This window comes from Globicephala melas, chromosome 2, assembly GCF_963455315.2.
Source record: "Globicephala melas chromosome 2, mGloMel1.2, whole genome shotgun sequence".
Lineage (NCBI taxonomy): Eukaryota > Metazoa > Chordata > Mammalia > Artiodactyla > Delphinidae > Globicephala > Globicephala melas.
In genome coordinates, this window is record NC_083315.2 from 175878967 (window position 1) to 175897565 (window position 18599).

Genomic DNA, 18599 nt, shown 5'->3' on the forward strand with positions numbered 1-18599 from the left:
GCTCAGGCAGCATGGGTCTCACAGGTACGTTTATTCATGCCCAAGGGCAGCGGCACTGCTGCAAGTCAACCCGATGTCCCACGTTCCCACAACACAGCCAGACCGACGTCCCATCCAAGGAGAGCTTGTTAATGATGACCACGAGCAGGCTCAGGACTGGAAGCTTTTCAAAGAGAAGCACGACACAGATACAATTTAGGAGGAAAGGAACAAGCAGACTGTGGTTCATTATATAGGTATGTACTGACAAGCCAGAAGATGCAAAGGACAACTTTCAACATGATGGAGCACATGGAGGGTTATTTCTATACGGATGTACATGGAGGGTCTGTGGAATCAACAGGGGCATGCAGCTCACGTGCAGGCGCAAAGAGCAAGCGGCATGGAAATGTCTTCTCCCCAAGGTCAAGGGCCAGTCCTAAGTTTGCACAGGAATCAGATGCCTAGAGTTTCACTGTCCTTTGGAAGCGAAGTGAAGGAACGCCCAGCACTAGGGCACAAATTTATGCGGTTCTTGCTTTCAAAACACGCTCTACAGGGCAGCCCACTGGCACAGCTAACTCCTCCTGCCTACTGGTGACACCAGCTAGCTCCGATCAGTTCATTTCACTCCTGGAAGCTGTACTTGGCCCAAGGGGTGAGCAACGGTTTTTAACACACAGACTGTAGGGGGCGGAACTTCAGAGTCCGCTTCCAGCAGGCCAGCGCTCTCCACGTTCTGAAATGCTCCTACTGCCTCTGCGTGCTTAGTGAACCACGCAGCAGCTTCAATTCACAACAGGGATATACCTTGTCCCAAAAAGGTACGATGGGGTTTTTTCATTCCCCATCCATTTTAAGAAGCAGAAATCTTACCTTTCAAGGCTTTACTTCTTTTATCTAAAATAAATGGAAAGAAAAATTGGTCATGTCAATGCTTTACAAAAATGCCTTTAGTCGACTCACTGTCGAAATCATCATTTGGCTGAAAAGTTCAGAGCTCAGGCAAAGCTATTAAATGAAGCTTTCAGAAAATAGGAATTCCTATAGTGTCTCAAAGCCAAGAAGTGGTAAAAATTCTACCACAGATGTTCTCTCAACAGTTAAATAGCCCTTCAGAATCTGCAGGACTCTTCACTCTCTACCAGATCCTAACCTCCAGTCTTGCAGTTTAAAGTTTCTCCTTTCTTTCCTCTTTTTAACCAATCGCTCATTCATACACAGTTGGGCCTCATCTCTGCTTCACTGAGAACCAAATGGTTACTCTGCCCCTATTTTTATTAAGAAAATATTTAAACATTCAGATCAATGGAAAAGGTACAGTAATACACTGCATACCATGACACTTCATCCCTAAATATTTTAACCTGCATCTCTGAAAACAGGATATCTCCTATGCATTCTAAATACCATTGCCACACCTAAGAAAATTAACAATTCCGATATCAAGGTCTTGTTCAAATTTCTTATCGCTGACATAGCTCTTACACTCCCCACATTTTAACAAAGGACCACCAGGGGTTCGGATGTTCACTCCTAGTTAAGAACCACAGTTTCTTTACAATATGAATTGTGATTCCTCTTGAAAGTAATTTTCTTCTTGACCTCCAATGAATCAAACACAAAGAAACTTACCAGCACTCCTGATTTTATAAACGATAAAAGCCATCAGCCCCATTCCTGCCCAAATCTCCTGGTAAACTTGGGTATAGTAGGGCTTCATGGGGACCCAAACATTCTTAATAAGGCTTTGAAGCATCTGAAAAGGAACACAGTGATAAATATTACCATGACTATTGTTTTAAACCTAACTGGTAAGAGGTTTCCATTTATTAAGTTTGACCCTATTTCCCAAACTATTCAACAGGGAGCAGCCCCTATGCCAGACCTGCTACCCGAAGCCATTCCAACATCTACATGGGGACTCCTGCTCTCAACAGCTTTCCAAGCTCCACTCACCTCTCACCATCCCCTGACCTTGGCCATCCGGGCACTCCTCACTTCACATTCCTCCAGCCTCAGAGCTCTCCCAGCCCGTGCTGTCCCGCACTGTCATCAATGGTCCCCCTCTCCGAAGGCTATCGTCCACGAATGCCCCCAAATTATGCCAAGAATTACACACTTTTGAAGAAACTAGCATACCTGCATCACCATGTTAAGAACTGTTGGCGTTCAAAGCTGGGAAAGAACATGGTCAAGGCATGGTGATTTCCCTGTGACACTAACACCCAGGCTTGGGCTCACGTTCATCAGCTGTATCTCAGTCCTTCTTTTGTTTTGTTTGAATCTCAGCTGTATTGAGGCATAACTGACATATAAAACTGTAAGTCATTTACGGTGTACACCATGGTGGTGACTTGATACATGTGCACGATGTGTAGGGACTTGCCCTGTCTAGGTGATTAACACATCCATCACCTCACTTTTTTTGGAGAGAACTTTCAGTTCTCTAAAGAGCCAGAGCATCTGGGAGAACAGTGTCCTTGGTAGAGGCAGCTCACGGGCCAAGACCCAAGGTCAGAACATGCTCGGAGTGGGAGGAACAGCGAGAAGGCCACTGTGGTCACTCAGATTCAAATCCTGGCTCTGTCACTTTCCAGCTAACTTAAACTGCCTCGGTTTCCTCATCTCTAAAACAGCACCCGCCTCAGAGGGCTGTTACGAAGATGGAGGAGTTGCTCTGTGCCAATTGCAGTATCTGCTGTCCTACAGCAAGTGCTTGTTACATGAAGTGTCATGGCTGGGCTAGTGGACAGAAGATGGCCAGGTCATACAGCGCCTTGCAGGCCACAGCAAAGAGCGCAGCTTTTATTCTCAGAATGTCATGCAAATTTAACAGCATTCACGAAGTGCTTTACTTGCTTATCTCCTGCACTACTTGGACATATCTGGCTGGACACAGTTGCCTGAGACCACACAGCTGAATCTGTAAGTCACCCAGCTGGATCTGCTCCTCATTACTGAGAATCTGCTCTGAGGACTGGCTTCCAGCTCTTCCAAAGAGAGAACATACCCAGGCTGAGACCCAGGCCTGAAGGGTAGCCAGCCCCGAGTGACCCAGGAAGACGTGGCTGTGTCCTCCTCCTGGAACCCCTTGCAGACGTGTCTGCCCTCACACTTCCTGTCTTCAGGCAGTACCGGGATGCTCTGCCAGAGCATAACGTTCCAAGAAACCCACAGCCCTGCCCTGAAAAGGCAGATGAGAAGATCCAAACAGGATGTGGAGGAAGCCTCTGGAAGCCCTGGACAGGAGGAGTTCAGAGGCACTGAGCAAATTCCTCTCCTCCCTGTGCCCAGCACTGACTGGGAAGGAAGACCGATGGGGTCGGAAGCCTGCGAATCCTAGGTTCCTACACCAGTTCAGCCTGTTTTGCCCTCGATCCTGGCAATGTCTTGAAGCTGTCATTTCAGAGGTTTCCCTTTCTGTGAAACAGGGATAGCTCCACCTGCCCCACTGGGCTCTCAAAGTAAAGGACCCCAACCTACTGCCTGGTGTGGAATAAAAACTCAGTAAATGATCGCAGCAAGAGCAGAAAGAATTTCTGCAGATGCCCAGCTGACTACAACAGTACTAAGCTCCTGAGATTCTACGATGAAGGCCTTAAGAAGCTGAGGGCAAGGCCCAGGTCAGGTAGGGGCCTTAGAGCAAGGCCAGAAGAGGATCTAGAAGGAAAAGAGCAAAGCAAACTAGGAGGGTGTAAAGGAGGTAAGAAGGGGCCAAAGAAACTTCTGTTATCTCCATATTCTGCTCGGGGCCCAGACCCCTGGTGTTGTCTCCTCACCTAGAATTACCCAAGAGTGCTTCAGGGTAGGTACACGGCAAATGCTTACCTCTCACCCCGCCTTTGGCCCAAGGCTGACATATCTGGCTGGACAAGCGACATGTTCCCAATGTTTACAAAATGAGGCCCCCACTTTTTCTGCCTGAGTTCACTCTATCTAGCATCGTCTCCCAGCTGTGTGAGTTTTATTAGTGCCCATTCCTTCAAAGACCCATCCTATTCAAAGGCCAAGTGGGTGTCGGTTGTGTCCGTTTAAGTCTGCAAAGTGGTTGGTATGTTACATTAACAGCAAACTATCACCTGACCTTACACTGGAAACAGGAAACGCCTGACCCGTTGAGCCTCAGACCGGGCTTCACAGGCTGAGGTCCGTACAATTGCAATAACCTCCGATCCCGTTTTGGTCCCCGTTTCCCCCTCTCCCAAAGCCCTGTCATACGTACAGTGTAGCTCCGAGAACAGTGTGCTTGCAAGGAAACTTGAGGTGTAAAGGAGAGAAGAGAGTAAACGTGGGGAAGGAGCTCTCGGCTTGGATCCTGACTCCATCACTAACCTGCCCTGTAAGCTCGGTTAGGTGGTTGAACCTCTCACGGCCAAAGGAAAAGGCGTAGCGCGGCCTCGACTAATAACAGCTAACCCCAGGACGACCTCCCTTTACAGTTTGGGGGACCCAAGTAAAAAGTGCGCGTGGGCAGGTAGAAGAGTTGGACCTCAAGGTCAGCGGGGATGGAGGTGTGGCCGCGGTGGGACCGGGGAGGCTCCCACCCGCTGCGGAGGCCACTCCGGGCCCCAGGTCCTCGCCGCCCGCGATCCGGCCCCTTACCGTACCGGCTACCCCGCGCCGAGCGCCGACCCCAGCCCCGCTCTCACCTCGGCGAAAGAGTAGCGCCTCAGCCAGCCCCAACTCAAAGCTGACGACTCGGAAAGGTCACTGAGCGCGCAGGCGCCGCGCGGGGCCTGCCGGGAAGGCGGAAGGAGCGGCGTCGCCCTAGACCAGCGCGCCTCCGCCGGCCGCGCCTGCGCACCACAGCGCTCCCAGCGGCCGCCCGGGTTCGCCTGGAGGGTTGGGGGAGGGAACACACGTGTGTGTGTGTGTGTGTGTGTGTGTGTGTGTGTGTGTGTGTGTGTGTCTGTGTGTGTGTGTGTGTGTGTGTGTGTCACGTGACTTAACCATTCGTATTTGCCTGGGAGTGGGACTTTCAGTGCTGAAACTGAGAAGGTCTTGGACAAAACCGACGAGTCGGTCTACCCGAAAAAGGGAATCTTTACTTGTGTTAAACGCAGAAAAGTTGCCTCTCCCGTCTCTGATTTTCTTGCCATCTCTGTGTTAACATGTTTCGCTCTGCATATTTTATGCATCAATTCTGTGCATCGTAATTCTACTAAACAGACAATCTAAAGACTCCACAGGGGTGCAAGACACTGGACCTAAAAGACGCAGGCTTTAAAAATAACCATGCTTGGGACCTCCTGGTGGTTCAGTGGGTAAGACTCTGTGCTCCCAATGCAGGGGGCCGAGGTTCGATCCCTGGTCCTGGAACTAGATCCCACGTGCATACCACAACTAAGAGTCCACATGCCACAACTAAGGGTTCGCATTGCCACAACTAAAAGATCCTGCATGCCGCAACTAAACATGCCACAACGAAGATCCCACAACTAAGACCCGTGCAGCCAAAATAAATAAATATTAAAAAATAAATAAAAATAACCATGCTTAATATGTGCAAGAAATTAAAAAACAAGACTGAAAATCTCAGCAGAAAACTGGAAACTGTAAAAAGTTAAACAAAAGAAAGCCACTTAGCTGACTTGAAAAAGAGCCCAATAGAAGTTGGATTGATTTAGCAACAGATTAGACAGTTGAAGAATTACTGAATTGGAGGCTGGGTTAGAAGAAACCATTCAGGAACACAGACAAAAGAGAAAGGAACAGCAAGAAAGTCTATCATAGGTGTAACTGGTGTCTTAGTATAACTGCCAATCTAGAATTCCACGCGTGAGGAAATTAGCATTCAGAACAGAAGGCAAAATGACATTTTGGGCCAACTAAGAACTGAGGGAATAATCACCAGTAGGCCTGCAGATTAAAAAAAAAAAAATCAACGTTCATTATTCACGCAGAAGGAAAGTGAGCTCAGAAGGAAGGATGGGGAGGGTGAAAGGAAGAGCAACAGACTTGGTCCTACTTCGAAGTGAAAGCTTAGGATCAAATGAAGCTGCATGCAAAACTTGGAAAACTTAGGGTAGTGATGCTCAAAGTGTGGTCTCGGGGTACCCAAGGCCCCCGAGGGCCGAAACTATTGTTTGTAATAATGGTAAGATGTTACTCGTCTTTTTCACTAGAGTTCTCTCACAAGTGTATGGTGGAGTTTCCCAGAGGCTGTGTGGCTTGTGATGCCACAACAGAATGAGTACAAAAACAGGAGAATCCAGCTATCTTCCATTACGGCAGACATTAAGAGGTCTGTGAAAATGTAAGCGTCTTTTACTCTTCTCAAACACCAAAATTTGGGGGTAAATATAGTGACTTTTCATAATGATTCCCTTTAACATCAACTGGTCTTATTGTCATCATTTTAAAATGAATTTAAGAAGTAAATAAAACATTTCTCAGTTGTAATCCCTAAATAAAGCAGATAGAACCCATGTAAACAAAAGCTCTGTAGGGTCTTCAACAATTTTTTTCTTCAACAATTTTTTTTTTTTTTTTTTTTTTGGCGGTACACGGGCCTCTCCCTGCTGTGGCCTCTCCCGTTTCGGAGCACAGGCTCTGGATGCGCAGGCTCAGCGGCCATGGCTCACGGGCCCAGCCGCTCCGTGGCATGTGGGATCTTCCCGGACCGGGGCACGAACCCATGTCCCCTGCATCGGCAGGCGGACTCTCAACCACTGCGCCACCAGGGAAGCCCTCTTCAACAATTTTTAAGCATGTAAGTGGGTCCTGAGACAAGGACAAGGTTTGAGAAACACTGTCTTAGAAAAAGAATGTTTTAGACTTATAATGAGCTAGAAAACCGCAGAGGACAATAAGCACTTAGGAAGAACTTAAGGAAGAGCATCATCATTGTAAAGCTAGTTCAAGATAAATCTTTTAAACTTCAAACTCGACTTGAGAGCAACAGAATTTTAATGTCCTCAGTTGTTAATCTAACGTAGCCCATGAAAAACACATGTTCAAAGAAAACAATGTTTAAAGAAAGGGTCATCCCAGCAGATTAATTCAAAATGCAAAATGCTGTATTTTGTGGCTGGGAAGGTCACTGAAGATATGAAGGTATTTTGGGCAAAGCTCCTCCCACTTCACAGTATCAACATCACTTGGAATTGCTCTCAGCTGTTTTCCCTTTGGGCCTGCAGCTCCAACTGCTCTGGGGTTGCAAGTATGTGAAACTTCCACCAAGGCCCGCTCCGTGGCCTTCCCCTTTGCTCTGGCCTAGATGTCTACATGCCTATACGGAACTATGAAGCTGCCTCTTTTTAACTCTGGACTTTGGGCAGGAATGCCAGATGAGCTGGGCTAGATGACTAAAGAGAACCAAGAACTACTCATGAAATGAAGGGGCTCAAAGCCGTTTACTCTGTCACGACACCGAATGTTAACCAGTGTTTCGTCTGGAAAGTGGCAGTTAAATGAGAACACATTTCAAAACTGAAGAAGCATCAAGACGGTGTCCTTCAACTGCAGTTAAAAACTCAAACCTCAGGAGGACCGAAAGAGGTAGTAAGTCAAAAGGATCAACGAACAGAAAAAGCCCTTCAGAAAACATCTGCGTGAAAGGCACTTTCTTCAGAAAAAGAGCAACTTCCACTTAGAAACACACTCACTGTAACATCAACAAAGGAAGGTAGTGTGGGAACAGTAACGTACTAGGAAACACAAATGGGATTGGCAGAGTTGTTTGAAGTGGTTTTGGCCTATCTTGTGAAATTCAGAACATGTGCTAGCCTTCACAAAATGGATGAAGTTGCAGTATTTTCCAACCAATGCTGAATGACATACTGAGAGTCTAAATGACTTTATGATCACATTTTCTTACTTATTGAAAAATATGTTCTTTTTTCCTTGCCAAAACATGTGCGTGTGAGGGGGACTTTTGAAGCCTGTACTATTTGGAACAGTCAAAATACGAGGCCCAAAGCTCGTAATACATTAGTGGTGTGGCCAAGATAGGGCCTGGGGCTTCTAGCTCAGTACCATGCTGGGTTTGTTTTTTGTAAGAAACCAATAGCTCAACCCGGCCTAGTCTGACTTCTGTCTGCACTGTTCTCAGGCTGACCTCCTATCTGCCACTCTTTGGGCATTTTCCAGTGTTTGTTTAACTGATTGGCCCTCACACTGTTGACCAGTGCCATGCTCTGGATTCCTCCCACCTATTTCTACACAGGGCTCTTTCCTGTGAGCCCACACTGCACTGGGCACTGACGGTGTGAAGGTGGCCAGGCAGTAACGTCACTCTTCTGATTCTCCCTGTTGCCTTTCTTCCTTTGTATATCTTTACTGGATTTTTCCTCTCTGACCCTTCTTTCAGGCTGCTTCCTAGTTTCTGTCTACTTTCACTCGCTCTGGCCTGGACCATTTCAGCTGCTCCCAGGGTGGTTTTAACCACCATCCATTTGCTGACGACTTCCAAATGCGAACCTCTAACCACCTGTTTCTGTCTAGCTGTGGGGAGGACACCGCCCCTGACACGCGGATTTAGGAAAGAAGGAAGGAAGGAAGATGAACTCAGTTTAGTCAAGATCTCGCCCCACTGAACTTCTTGCAGATCCTCAATTCAGCCAGCAGGGCCACCTGCCTTCAGGCCTTCATCAGCGGACTACCTCCCCCTCCGAGTCCTCTTTCGTCGGGCTCGTTCCTGGTTCTTCTGCAGGTTTCCACTTAGGTGTCATTTTCTCCAAGAAGCCTTCCCCGACTTCCTTGCTCCCTTCCCCAACTTAGGTGCAAGGTGTCCCAGGTTAGCAGGCTCTGGTTTGCCTTCCATCTTCTCCATGCTGAGGTCTATTACCACGACCCTGCACTGGGCCAGGCGCACAGCTGGTGCTCAATAAACGTCTGTCCCGTGTTGGCCCAGAGCGCCCACCAAGCCTCAGATGGAGTAGCCCTCAAAGCGGGAGATTGGAGAGAGATTGGAGGCCTTGTTCTTGCACATCCCGGATTCGCTGATGCTGGGCCGCGCCCCCAGACGGCCGAGGGGCCCTGAGGGACTCGTTTTGCCAACTTCGGTACCTGGTGGCCGACCCCCAGCGACCGGACTTCGGCGTCGCTGACCGGCAAGCGCTTCCGGCAGGCTTCACACGGCGCAGCAGGGCGGGGCGGGGCCGGTGGCACAAGGTCAGGGTGGCGCGTGGGGCGCGTGGCGCGTGTGGGGCGCTCTGATTGGAGGGCTTGCGGCGGGGCGGGGCCGCGGGCCTGCCGACACTGCGTCGTGCGGGCGCTGCGTCGTGCGGGCGCTGCGTCGTGGTGCGACGTGTTCCCGCTTCTCTGACCCGAGGTTGAAGAGGCGCGGACGCCGGCCTGTGAGCATGCTGCGCAAGCTCACCCTCGACCAGATCAATGACTGGTTCACCATCGGCAAGATGGTGACCGATGTGGAGCTGCTGGGCTCGCCGCCCGCCCTCCCGGCCGAGGTGGCCCGGGATGAGGTGCAGCGCAGGGACGTGGGCCATGAGGCCCCGGCCCAGGCCCAGGCCCAGGCCCAGGCCCAGGCCAGGCTGGTGCCGCCCGGGAGGTGAGGAGGCTGGGGGGGACAGACGGGGGCGGGCGCAGGTGCGGGCCTGGGCAACGAGGACCTAGGCCTCCCCGACCCCGCACGACCATGTCGCTGGCCTCGGCCGCTCTGGTGAGATGTCTGGCCGTCCCAGAGTGAGCTGGCCACCAAGCAAGCCCCACCCCGTGGCCTGGGCCAGGTGAACTTCTCCCTACCAGAAGTGGAGCCGCTCCAGAGTTTGGTTCAGTTTAAAAACTTTTTATTCGTAGGCTTTATTTATTTACTTTTTAGAGCAATTTAAGTTTATGGAGAAATTGAACAGAAAGTAGAGCCCCATGTACCTACTGCTCCCCGAACAGTTTCTCTCATTGTCAGCATCTAGCTTTACTGTGGTATGTTTATTATTATTAGCTAAATCCGTCGATAAGACGAGGGTTCATCCTTTTTTTTTTTTTTGCTGTACGCGGGCCTCTCACTGTCGTGGCCTCTCCCGTTGCGGAGCACAGGCTCCGGACGCGCAGGCTCAGCGGCTATGGCTCACGGGCCCAGCCGCTCCGTGGCACGTGGGACCCTCCCGGACCGGGGCACGAACCCATGTCCCCCGCATCGGCAGGCGGACTCTCAACCACTGCGCCACCACGGAAGCCCTCCTCCATGTGTTTCTAGGGCTTGGTAGGTCATTTCTTTTTAGTGCTGAATAATATTCCATTGTCTGGATGCACCACGGCCCGATCACCACTGAAGAATATCTCGGTGGCTTCCAAGTTTTGGCAGTTATAAAGCTGCTGTAAACGTTCTTGCGCAGGTTTTTGTGGGCTCAGAAGTTTCGGCGCATTTGGGTAAATACCAAGGAGCACTAATGCTGGATCTTTGTTCAGTTTTATTAGTGCTTCTCCTCCCATTATTCCTTGACTTGGGTGCTGTCGGTTAATCTGTTCACATGATTTTAGTGGAAATAAGGCAAGAGGATGCCTATATTTGTAGGAGACCTAGACCTGGTGAGTAGAAACACCTGCTCCCTCTTTAAAGAAGGTCAGTGTGGAAGTATCCCCTGCTTGGGGTATCTGCATCACTGCTTGGCCTCTTCCCCCCGAGTTCAACACCCTTTACCGTTGAGAGGGTGGTTTTGATTTTAATTTTTTTTAAGTTACCATTGTGCATTGCCCCCAGCCTTCACCCCCATTTGATCTAGTGGATGGACTCAAGAGTCTGAGTCAAGGTCTCATGGGTTGTTTCGAGCCTTTGTAAAGTCAAGTGCAACTTGGGATCGTTGGTAAATTTGTTTCTTGGAGGCAGGGAGGGGACAGAGAGACTCTGGTACAGCTTTAGAGTGGCTGTTTTGTTTACGTTTTCACACACTTTGTTTCCTTTAATTACTCTGGCGAATGATCCCTTAGATCCGCCCCCTGCCCCCACTCCCCTGCTTGCTCCCTAGACTTAATGGGCAGAACAGTATTGCTTTTAAATGACTCACTGTGGTACTGAAGTAAGCTATTATTGACCTTGTCAGAAACGACAAGCATGGATTTAAATGTCCTTTTAACTTCCTGGACCCTTAATGCTCATCTAATGCCAGAGTCTCTAGCAAAGAGTAGGCACTCAGTTAAATATAGCTATATTATTTAATCCTCAGAACAACCCCTTGAGGTTGCTGGCATCACCCTGAGTTTATAGATGAGGAAACACACTTGGCTGGTAAGGTGACTTGCCTGGTTTCCAGGAATAAATGGTCAAGGTAGGTAGAATGCCTCCCTCCCCCACCCCCAAAGATATCCACTGGAACCTGTGAGCATTTTATGTAACGTGGCAAAAGGGATTTTGCAGATGTAGTTAAGGTTACAGATCCTAAAATAGGGAGATTACCTGGATTATCTAATCAAATGAGCTCTTAAAAGCAGAGACCTTTTCTGGGTAGAGTCAGGGATTTGAAACTTGAGAGGGACTTGACTGGTCATTGTTAGAGGGGCCACATGGAAAGCTTGAGAAGGAATGTGGGCAGCTAAGAGCAAAGACTGGATCCTGGCTGACAGCCAGCAAGGAAATGGGGACCTCCGTTCTACAGCTTCAAGGAACTGAATTTGGCCAACGACCTGAATGAGCCTCCAGCTTAGGGAATGCAGCCCTGCCAGCACCTTGATTTTGGCCTTGTGGGACCCTAGACAGAGGACCCAGTTGGTCCACCTGGACTTGTGATTTACAGAAACTGAGAGATAATGAATTTGTGTTGTTTTAATCTCATGAACTTGTGGTGACCTGTGGCAGCAGCAGGAGACTAATACAGTGGTAGAGCCGGGATGCAGACTTAGATAAGCTGACCGTGAAGCTGTGGCAGCTCCAGTGCCTGGCAGACAACGGCTGCTCAGAGGCTTGTTGAATGATGTCTTCCCAGTGAAGGAGAGTTTTTTTTTTTAAATAAATTTATTTATTTAATTAATTTATTTTTGGCTGCGTTGGGTCCTCATTGCTACATGTGGGCTGCTCTAGTTGCGGCGAATGGGGGCTACTCTTCATTGCAGTGCGCAGGCTTCTCATCGCGGTGGCTTTTCTTGTTGCGGAGCATGGGCTTTAGGTGCGTGGGCTTCAGTAGTTGTGGCACGTGGGCTCAGTAGTTGTGGCTCGCGGGCTCTAGAGCGCAGGCTCAGTAGTTGTGGCGCAACGGGCTTAGTTGCTCTGCGGCATGTGGGATCTTCCTGGACCAGGGCTCAAACCTGTGTCCCCTGCATTGGCAGGTGGATTCTTAACCACTGTGCCACCAGGGAAGCCCTGAAGGAGAGTTTTGATGTTGGTGAGAAAACATTCGATGTAGGGGAAGGCAGACTTTATAGGTATAGGGTATCGCATAGTGAAAAGGTATTTGAGAGGGACAGTCACTCAGGTGGGAAGATTAGCTTGCGTTGAGTCCCCGGAGTCCAGTCGGTGGGTGCTGTTAAATCAGCTTAATGAGTCATATGAGTTGTGACCAAAAAAAGAGCAATAGAAAATACCAGACTGTATCATGGTAGTTCAAATAAGAATTGCTCTGTGAGATGGACCTGTGTCTGTGTGGTGAGTACAGAGTCACAGTGTGAGTTTCTTTCTGAAAGAAAACCCTGCTTGAGTTCCTGTGGTGAGAAGTGAGCCAGGACCAGGAGTTGGGAAGGGTGGTAAAGTGAGTAGGGGTAGTTGAATGGTTTGCAAATGATATATTCAGTGATCCTATGAATTTCCTTCCGTCTTGTTTTCCACATGTTATTGTATTTTCGCTCCTTTGTGCTGATTGTGGGATATACTTTCCCTTTTTTCTTTTTCTTTTGGCTGTGCTGGGTCTTCGTTGCAGGCTTCTCTCTAGTTGTGGTGCGCGGGTTTCGTTGCCCTGTGGCATGTGGGATCTTATTTTCCCGACCAGGGATTGAACCCGTGTCCCCTGCATTGGAAGGCAGATTCTTAATCACTGCGCCACCAGGGAAGTCCTGGGGTGTGCTTGCTTTTATTTTTACATTCCTGTTTCTTCACCTTGGCATATGAAAAAGAGAAACTTAGTGGCTGTGTTAGGCCGTTGTGTTTTCCTCCAGGGTTGTCTGTGCCAGCTTTCCTTTGGAATGCAGGGCATGGTCCTCAGATTGTGGCTGGCAGCCTCGCTGCACTCCCATTGCCCTTCTGCCCAGTGTTGCCTTCTTTGTGTGTGGACTTCCCTCTGTCTTCCTAACTCACGCGAACTCCTGGGCTCATGACGGTCTTGCTTAATTCTCGCTTTGACATCTTTGACTCTCCAGTACCTTAAAATGTACTTTGTCACAGTGAAACTCCACTGCAGAAAGCTTTCAAATCGCTTTTCAAAAGCATCTGGTGATGCTGTTACCCAGTTTCCTTTTTTGTTAATCTCACGTTTCCTTCTTGAAATGTCTTACTATAAGCTGAATGCCTACTGCGTTGGGCATTGTGTCAGGTGCAAGCAATCTCTTTCTGACAGACGAGGCAAGTCCCATCTTACAGCTGAGGAAGTCAAGGGTCAGGTAAGTTGAGAAACTTATCCCAGCCCATGTATCTGTTATGTTGTACAATGGGTGTATTTGACTCCAAAGCATGTGACTTTTTCCTTTTTGCCTTGTCTTTCAGTATTTAGGCCTTCCCTAGATGGTAGTATTTGCTTGTGTTACTGTTTTCTGTTCACCCACAAAAGTCCATGTTTTTTAAAAACCTTTGTCTGTTTAACAGATTTAGTCTATTAGGTAATTTTCCCGTTAATTGAAAAACTATTTGAGTGTCTATTCTGTATCTACCACGTGCAGCTGGAGTAGAGGGATTGAGAGGGAGGGAGGACATGAAGTCAGAGAGGCAGCAGGGTGCCAGGTCAGGAGTTCCTTGTTCAGTCTCAGTGAGCAGCCTGCTGCTTCATCTTTGACATCGGGGAGCCCACTGGAGGGCGCTTGGAGATTTTGGGCATAGCTGCCGCGTGTGGTCTCCGCTCTAACAGGGTCACTGCCAGTTGAATGAATGAAGGGGGCCGAGGGCAGAAACAGGGAGGTCAGGTATCAACTTTGTGTGTAAACTTGGTTGCACCATGGTGCCCAGATATTTGGTCAAACATTACTCTGGGTCTTTCAGTGAAGATATTTTTTGGATAGAATTAACATTTAAATAGGCGGATTTTGAGTAAAGCAGGTTAACCTCCATAATGTGGGTGAGCCTCATGCAATTAGTTTATGGCCTGAATAGAACAAAGACTGATTCCCCTGAGCAAGAAGGAATTCTGCCAGCAAACTCCCTTTAGACTCAGACTGCGACTGACCTGGGTCTCCAGCAGATTTTGGACTTGCACCTCTACAATTGTGTGAGCTAATACCTTAAAACTAATCTCTGTATATACAGATGTCCTGTTGGTTCTGTTTCTCTGGAGAACCCTTACTAATACATCATCCAAGCAAGAGAGAGGACGATGGTTTAGACCAGGACAGTAGCAGTGGAGGTGGCAAGCGATGGTGGAATTCAGGGTATATTACTAAGAGGCGGGAACTTTGTAGCTAGATCAGGTATAGAATCGGAATGGGGAAGCAGTCACGGGTGACACCAAGGTTTCCGGCTGAGCATTTGGAAGGTGTTGCCATCCACTGAGAAAGGCCAGACCGCAGGAAGAGCTGGTTTTGGGGGAATACGAGGTGTTTGATTTTGAACATGCTAACTCTGAAAATCCTGTTAGATAACAGTAAGTGCATGAATCGAGGAAAGAAGTCTGGTTATGGAGCTGGATGTTTGGGAGTTTAAGGCTCTGAGGCCAGTGAGACGAGACCACCCAGGCTCTGGGTGATGGAGCCTGGTGGCTGAGTGCAGAGAGAGGGGAGGCCTAAGGACCCAAGCCTGGAGCACCTGAATGTTTAGAGGTTGGTGAGAAAAAATGCAAAGGAGACCGAGAAGGAACCGCTAGCAGGGTCCGAGGAAAACCAAGCGAGCGAGCCTGTTTTAAACAACTGCTTGCTTAGTGCCCTGTATGTGCATCTCTTAGTACTTTGAAGGAATTATTTATTTATTTATCTATTTAATTTATTTATTTTTACTTTTTATTTTTTGGCTGCGTTGGGTCTTCGTTGCTGCATGCGGGCTTCCTCTAGTTGCGGCGAGCGGGGGCTGCTCTTCATTGCGGTGTGCGGGCTTCTCATTGCGGTGGCTTCTTGTTGTGGAGCACAGGCTCTAGGTGTGAAGGCTTCAGTAGTTGTGGTGCACGGGCTCAGTAGTTGTGGCACACGGGCTTAGTTGCTCCGCAGCATGTGGGATCTTCCTGGACCAGGGCTTGAACCTGTGTCCCCTGCACTGGCAGGCGGATTCTTAACTGCTGTGCCACCAGGGAGGCCCCAAGGAATTATTTTATGCGTTGTTTTCCCCACATAAGAACTTCTTGAGGATGCAGATTTTCACTGAATCTCCACCTCTTAGCACAGTACCTGGCATATAGTGGGAACTCAGATGTCTGTTTGGATGAATGAACTCCTTCGTAGGTCCCAATTATTGATTGCTTACAATGTGCTCGGTCCTTATTCTAGAAATGATGAGAGTTGCTTCCTCATTTGCTCCTACCTTGAGTGAATCCTGAAATCTGAGTTATTCCTCTGACCAGAGCTGACTTCCCTAAGGTAGGGGTGTGCGTGAGTGAGTGTGTGTGTGTGTATGTGTACAATCAGTCCAATAAAAATCAGCATATCCTGGCAACTGTGCCGTAAAGTATTTCTAGAATAAGAGTGTCTCACTGTGTATACGATCACCACCCTGGTCTGAATAAACCACCATCATCTCTTGCCTGGATTATTACAAAAGCCTTCTATTTTTGGTCTCCTGGCTTCTTGTCTTTGCCCCTAATAATTTATTTTAGCACCTAGAAGAATACCTGGCGTGAGGTAGATGCCCAGTTGATATTTCTTGAATGAAGGAATCCTTGTTTTTTTTTTTTTTTGCGGTATGCGGGCCTCTCACTGCTGCAGCCTCTCCCGTTGCGGAGCACAGGCTCCAGACGCGCAGGCTCAACGGCCATGGCTCACGGGCCCAGCTGTTCCGGGGCATGAACCCGCGTCCCCTGCATCGGCAGGCGGACTCTCAACCACTGCGCCACCAGGGAAGCCCTGAATGAAGGAATCCTTGAGTAAACATTCACACGTAAGGTTTGAGGAGCACATGTGCGACTTTCTGTGGGGTAGATGGCTATTAGAACAAGATGTAGACTCTGATCGTGGCTTACCGAGTGTTCCTCCATCTGGCACCTGACTCACCTCCTGCTGTCTTTCACTGCATTCTGGACACATTGGCATTTTTCTATGTCTTGAAGACACCACACTCCTTTCCACACTGGGGCTTCCACACCTGTCTGTCTTGTGCCTGGAGTGCCTGCCCTCTTCCATTCCTGCCCTGTTTCTTCCCATGACAGGCTCCTTTCATCATTCGGGGCTCTGCTCCTTCAAGAAGTCTCCTGTGACCTCCATAACTACAGAAGTCCTCCCCCACCTTCTTTGGCAGTCTCTCTAGTCTTTGTGAACTTTTTCTCCTCCTCTAAAGCACTTATCACTTGCCCCAAGTCTTGCTGTTTGTGATGTGCTTTGGGCTCCTCCACCATTGTTGGGGGGCCAGAATGATTCTGAGATTTCTGGCTTGTAGAATTGGATGGATAGGTAGGGTTGTCATTTCCTGAGAAATGACTGGAAAACACTAGTTGAGGTGTTCGAAGAGTTATGCTTTTAGTTTGTGTAAAGTGTGTTGTTTTGATTCCTCTGTGCCTTTCTTGAATTTTATTTATCCTTTTAGGAAACAAACCTCTATGATTTGGTTTTGAGCATGTTGATTTAAGTTGCCTGTAGGTCTCCCAGAGGAGGTGTCAAGTAGGCAATTGCCTGTATGCATTTGGAGCTCAGATGTAAGTTGGGGCTGGAGGTGGTGTAGGGGCCTGCCAGGCTGATGTGAATCCTAGCCCTGCCATTCAGTATCTCTTGTGATATTGGGCGAAGGCATCGAACAGGTGTGAGGCTGTTTGCTCATCTGTCAGATGGGAATAACATCACCTACTTTCAAGTTCAGGATTAAATGAGATGTACATACATACAGTGGTTAGCACAGTGCCTGGCATGTAGCAGAATGACTTTCATGTTATTAAATGGATTTGGCTGGTTAATAATGCCTCCTTTTCAGAGCTTACTATATGTCAGGTTATCAGAATCCTTTTACGTGGGTTAGTGTATTTATTCCTTGCTATTCCCTACTTAAAACTTTTAGCTACTGTGCCAGTACTTTATCTTCGTAAAACATACCTGAAGCTTTCCTAGTAGTCCTCTCCCCCATCTGCACCCACTTTATATTTTTAACGCTCATTCTTTTGCCAATTTTAGGTACTATAAGTAGCCCAGTGTATAAAAGTGTGGATCTATTAACATTCAGGAAGTTATTTGTGTTATAATTTCTACCCGATTTGTCAATTTTTTAGAAACAACCATAGATTTCAGTTATACACACCAGTACTGACATAGGAAACATGGTTATTAGGTTATTGCCAAAAACAAATGGGAGAGGTAGAAACTCAGAATACCAAAGTCCCTTTTGTATTTTTCCAGTCCCTTTAAAAGTCTGGTTGTACAGTTGACTCACTGCATCGTGGGTGACTTAGAGTGGTGTGGGGTTCGTCTTCATCCTGGACTAGTGGGATGACCTAACGTCTATAGCTTCTTCAGTCACTGTAAGCTTTTTTTTTTTTTTTTTGCGGTATGCAGGCCTCTCACTGTTGTGGCCTCTCCTGCAGCGGAGCACAGGCTCCGGACGCGCAGGCTCAGCGGCCATGGCTCACGGGCCCAGCCACTCCGTGGCATGTGGGATCCTCCCGGACCAGGACACGAACCCGTGTCCCCTGCATCGGCAGGTGGACTCTCAACCACTGTGCCACCAGGGAAGCCCCTTTTTTTTCTTTTTAATGGAAAAAAACTCACTCGAATAAATCTCCAAATATAAAGTTATGGACATTAGGTTCCTTGGATTTACTTTTAAGAATGGTATAGATTCTAGCACTTAATCATAGAAATAAATCTGACTAATGAATAGTTCCCTACTTTAATGAAATTCTGAGAGGTTGAATTTTATGTTAAATATTTTGCTCTTTTAAATGAACATATTGGTTTAGATTATAGATTGGCATTGACTGTTTTTCTTTGAGTAGCTGTTACTAATGTTGTTAAACTAGTCCATTTCTTTTTTGCTCATGTAATATAGAGCTGTTTTTTTAAATACTTTTCCTTAATGCTGGTTGAGATTAAAAACGAATCTCAGTGTTGGGATGAAGCACTGCTTTGTTTTCAAACTGCACATTATTTTTTCCCTCACTGCCGTCTTCCCCCTCCCCCGCAGAGAATGACTGATTCATTGTTATATTGTAAAGATAAGATTCACATCAATCGTTTATTTTATTCTATACATAGTTCTTTTTAGAATAAAAGCAAGGTTAATGTCAAAGTTAATTTATCGAATTTCATACTTGGTACTTTCATACAAATTTCATATTTCATATTTCAAAATAAAATGCCTTAGTTCCTGTTGGGATGTGTTTGAGGTATAAGAAAATACTTCAAACATTTTTTGAAAATATTTAGGAAACATTTTAGTTAAAAGCATACTGTTCAATGAAAAC

At 47.6% G+C, this 18599-nt stretch overlaps 2 protein-coding genes across 2 annotated transcripts in view; one reads left to right on the plus strand and one right to left on the minus strand.

The window, feature by feature from the left end:
• Positions 1-11: 11 nt before the first annotated feature.
• Positions 12-4758, minus strand: ATP5MJ (ATP synthase membrane subunit j). The gene is made up of 4 exons (XM_030883216.2): positions 4632-4758; positions 1615-1738; positions 856-879; positions 12-163 (listed from the first exon to the last, which is right to left on the minus strand). The coding sequence occupies exons 2-4, from the start codon at positions 1736-1738 to the stop codon at positions 129-131; spliced, it is 183 nt and encodes a 60-aa protein (XP_030739076.1). The 5' UTR covers positions 4632-4758; the 3' UTR covers positions 12-128.
• Positions 4759-9287: 4529 nt separating this feature from the next.
• The window catches only part of TDRD9 (tudor domain containing 9), a 106840-nt gene continuing 97528 nt past the window's right edge, over positions 9288-18599 (plus strand). The window contains exon 1 of the mRNA XM_030883213.2: positions 9288-9493. Coding sequence (XP_030739073.2) covers positions 9288-9493 — 206 coding nt within the window. The remainder of the gene's footprint in view (positions 9494-18599) is intronic.

Coding starts and splice junctions, on each gene's coding strand:
- ATP5MJ (XM_030883216.2), bottom strand. CDS start 1,738: ATGCTTCAAAGCCTTATTAAGAATGTTTGGGTCCCCATGAAGCCCTAC. Junction 880..1,614: donor TTATAAAATCAGGAGTGCTG/GTAAGTTTCTTT, acceptor CATTTATTTTAG/ATAAAAGAAGTAAAGCCTTG. Junction 164..855: donor AAGAAGTAAAGCCTTGAAAG/GTAAGATTTCTG, acceptor CTCTTTGAAAAG/CTTCCAGTCCTGAGCCTGCT.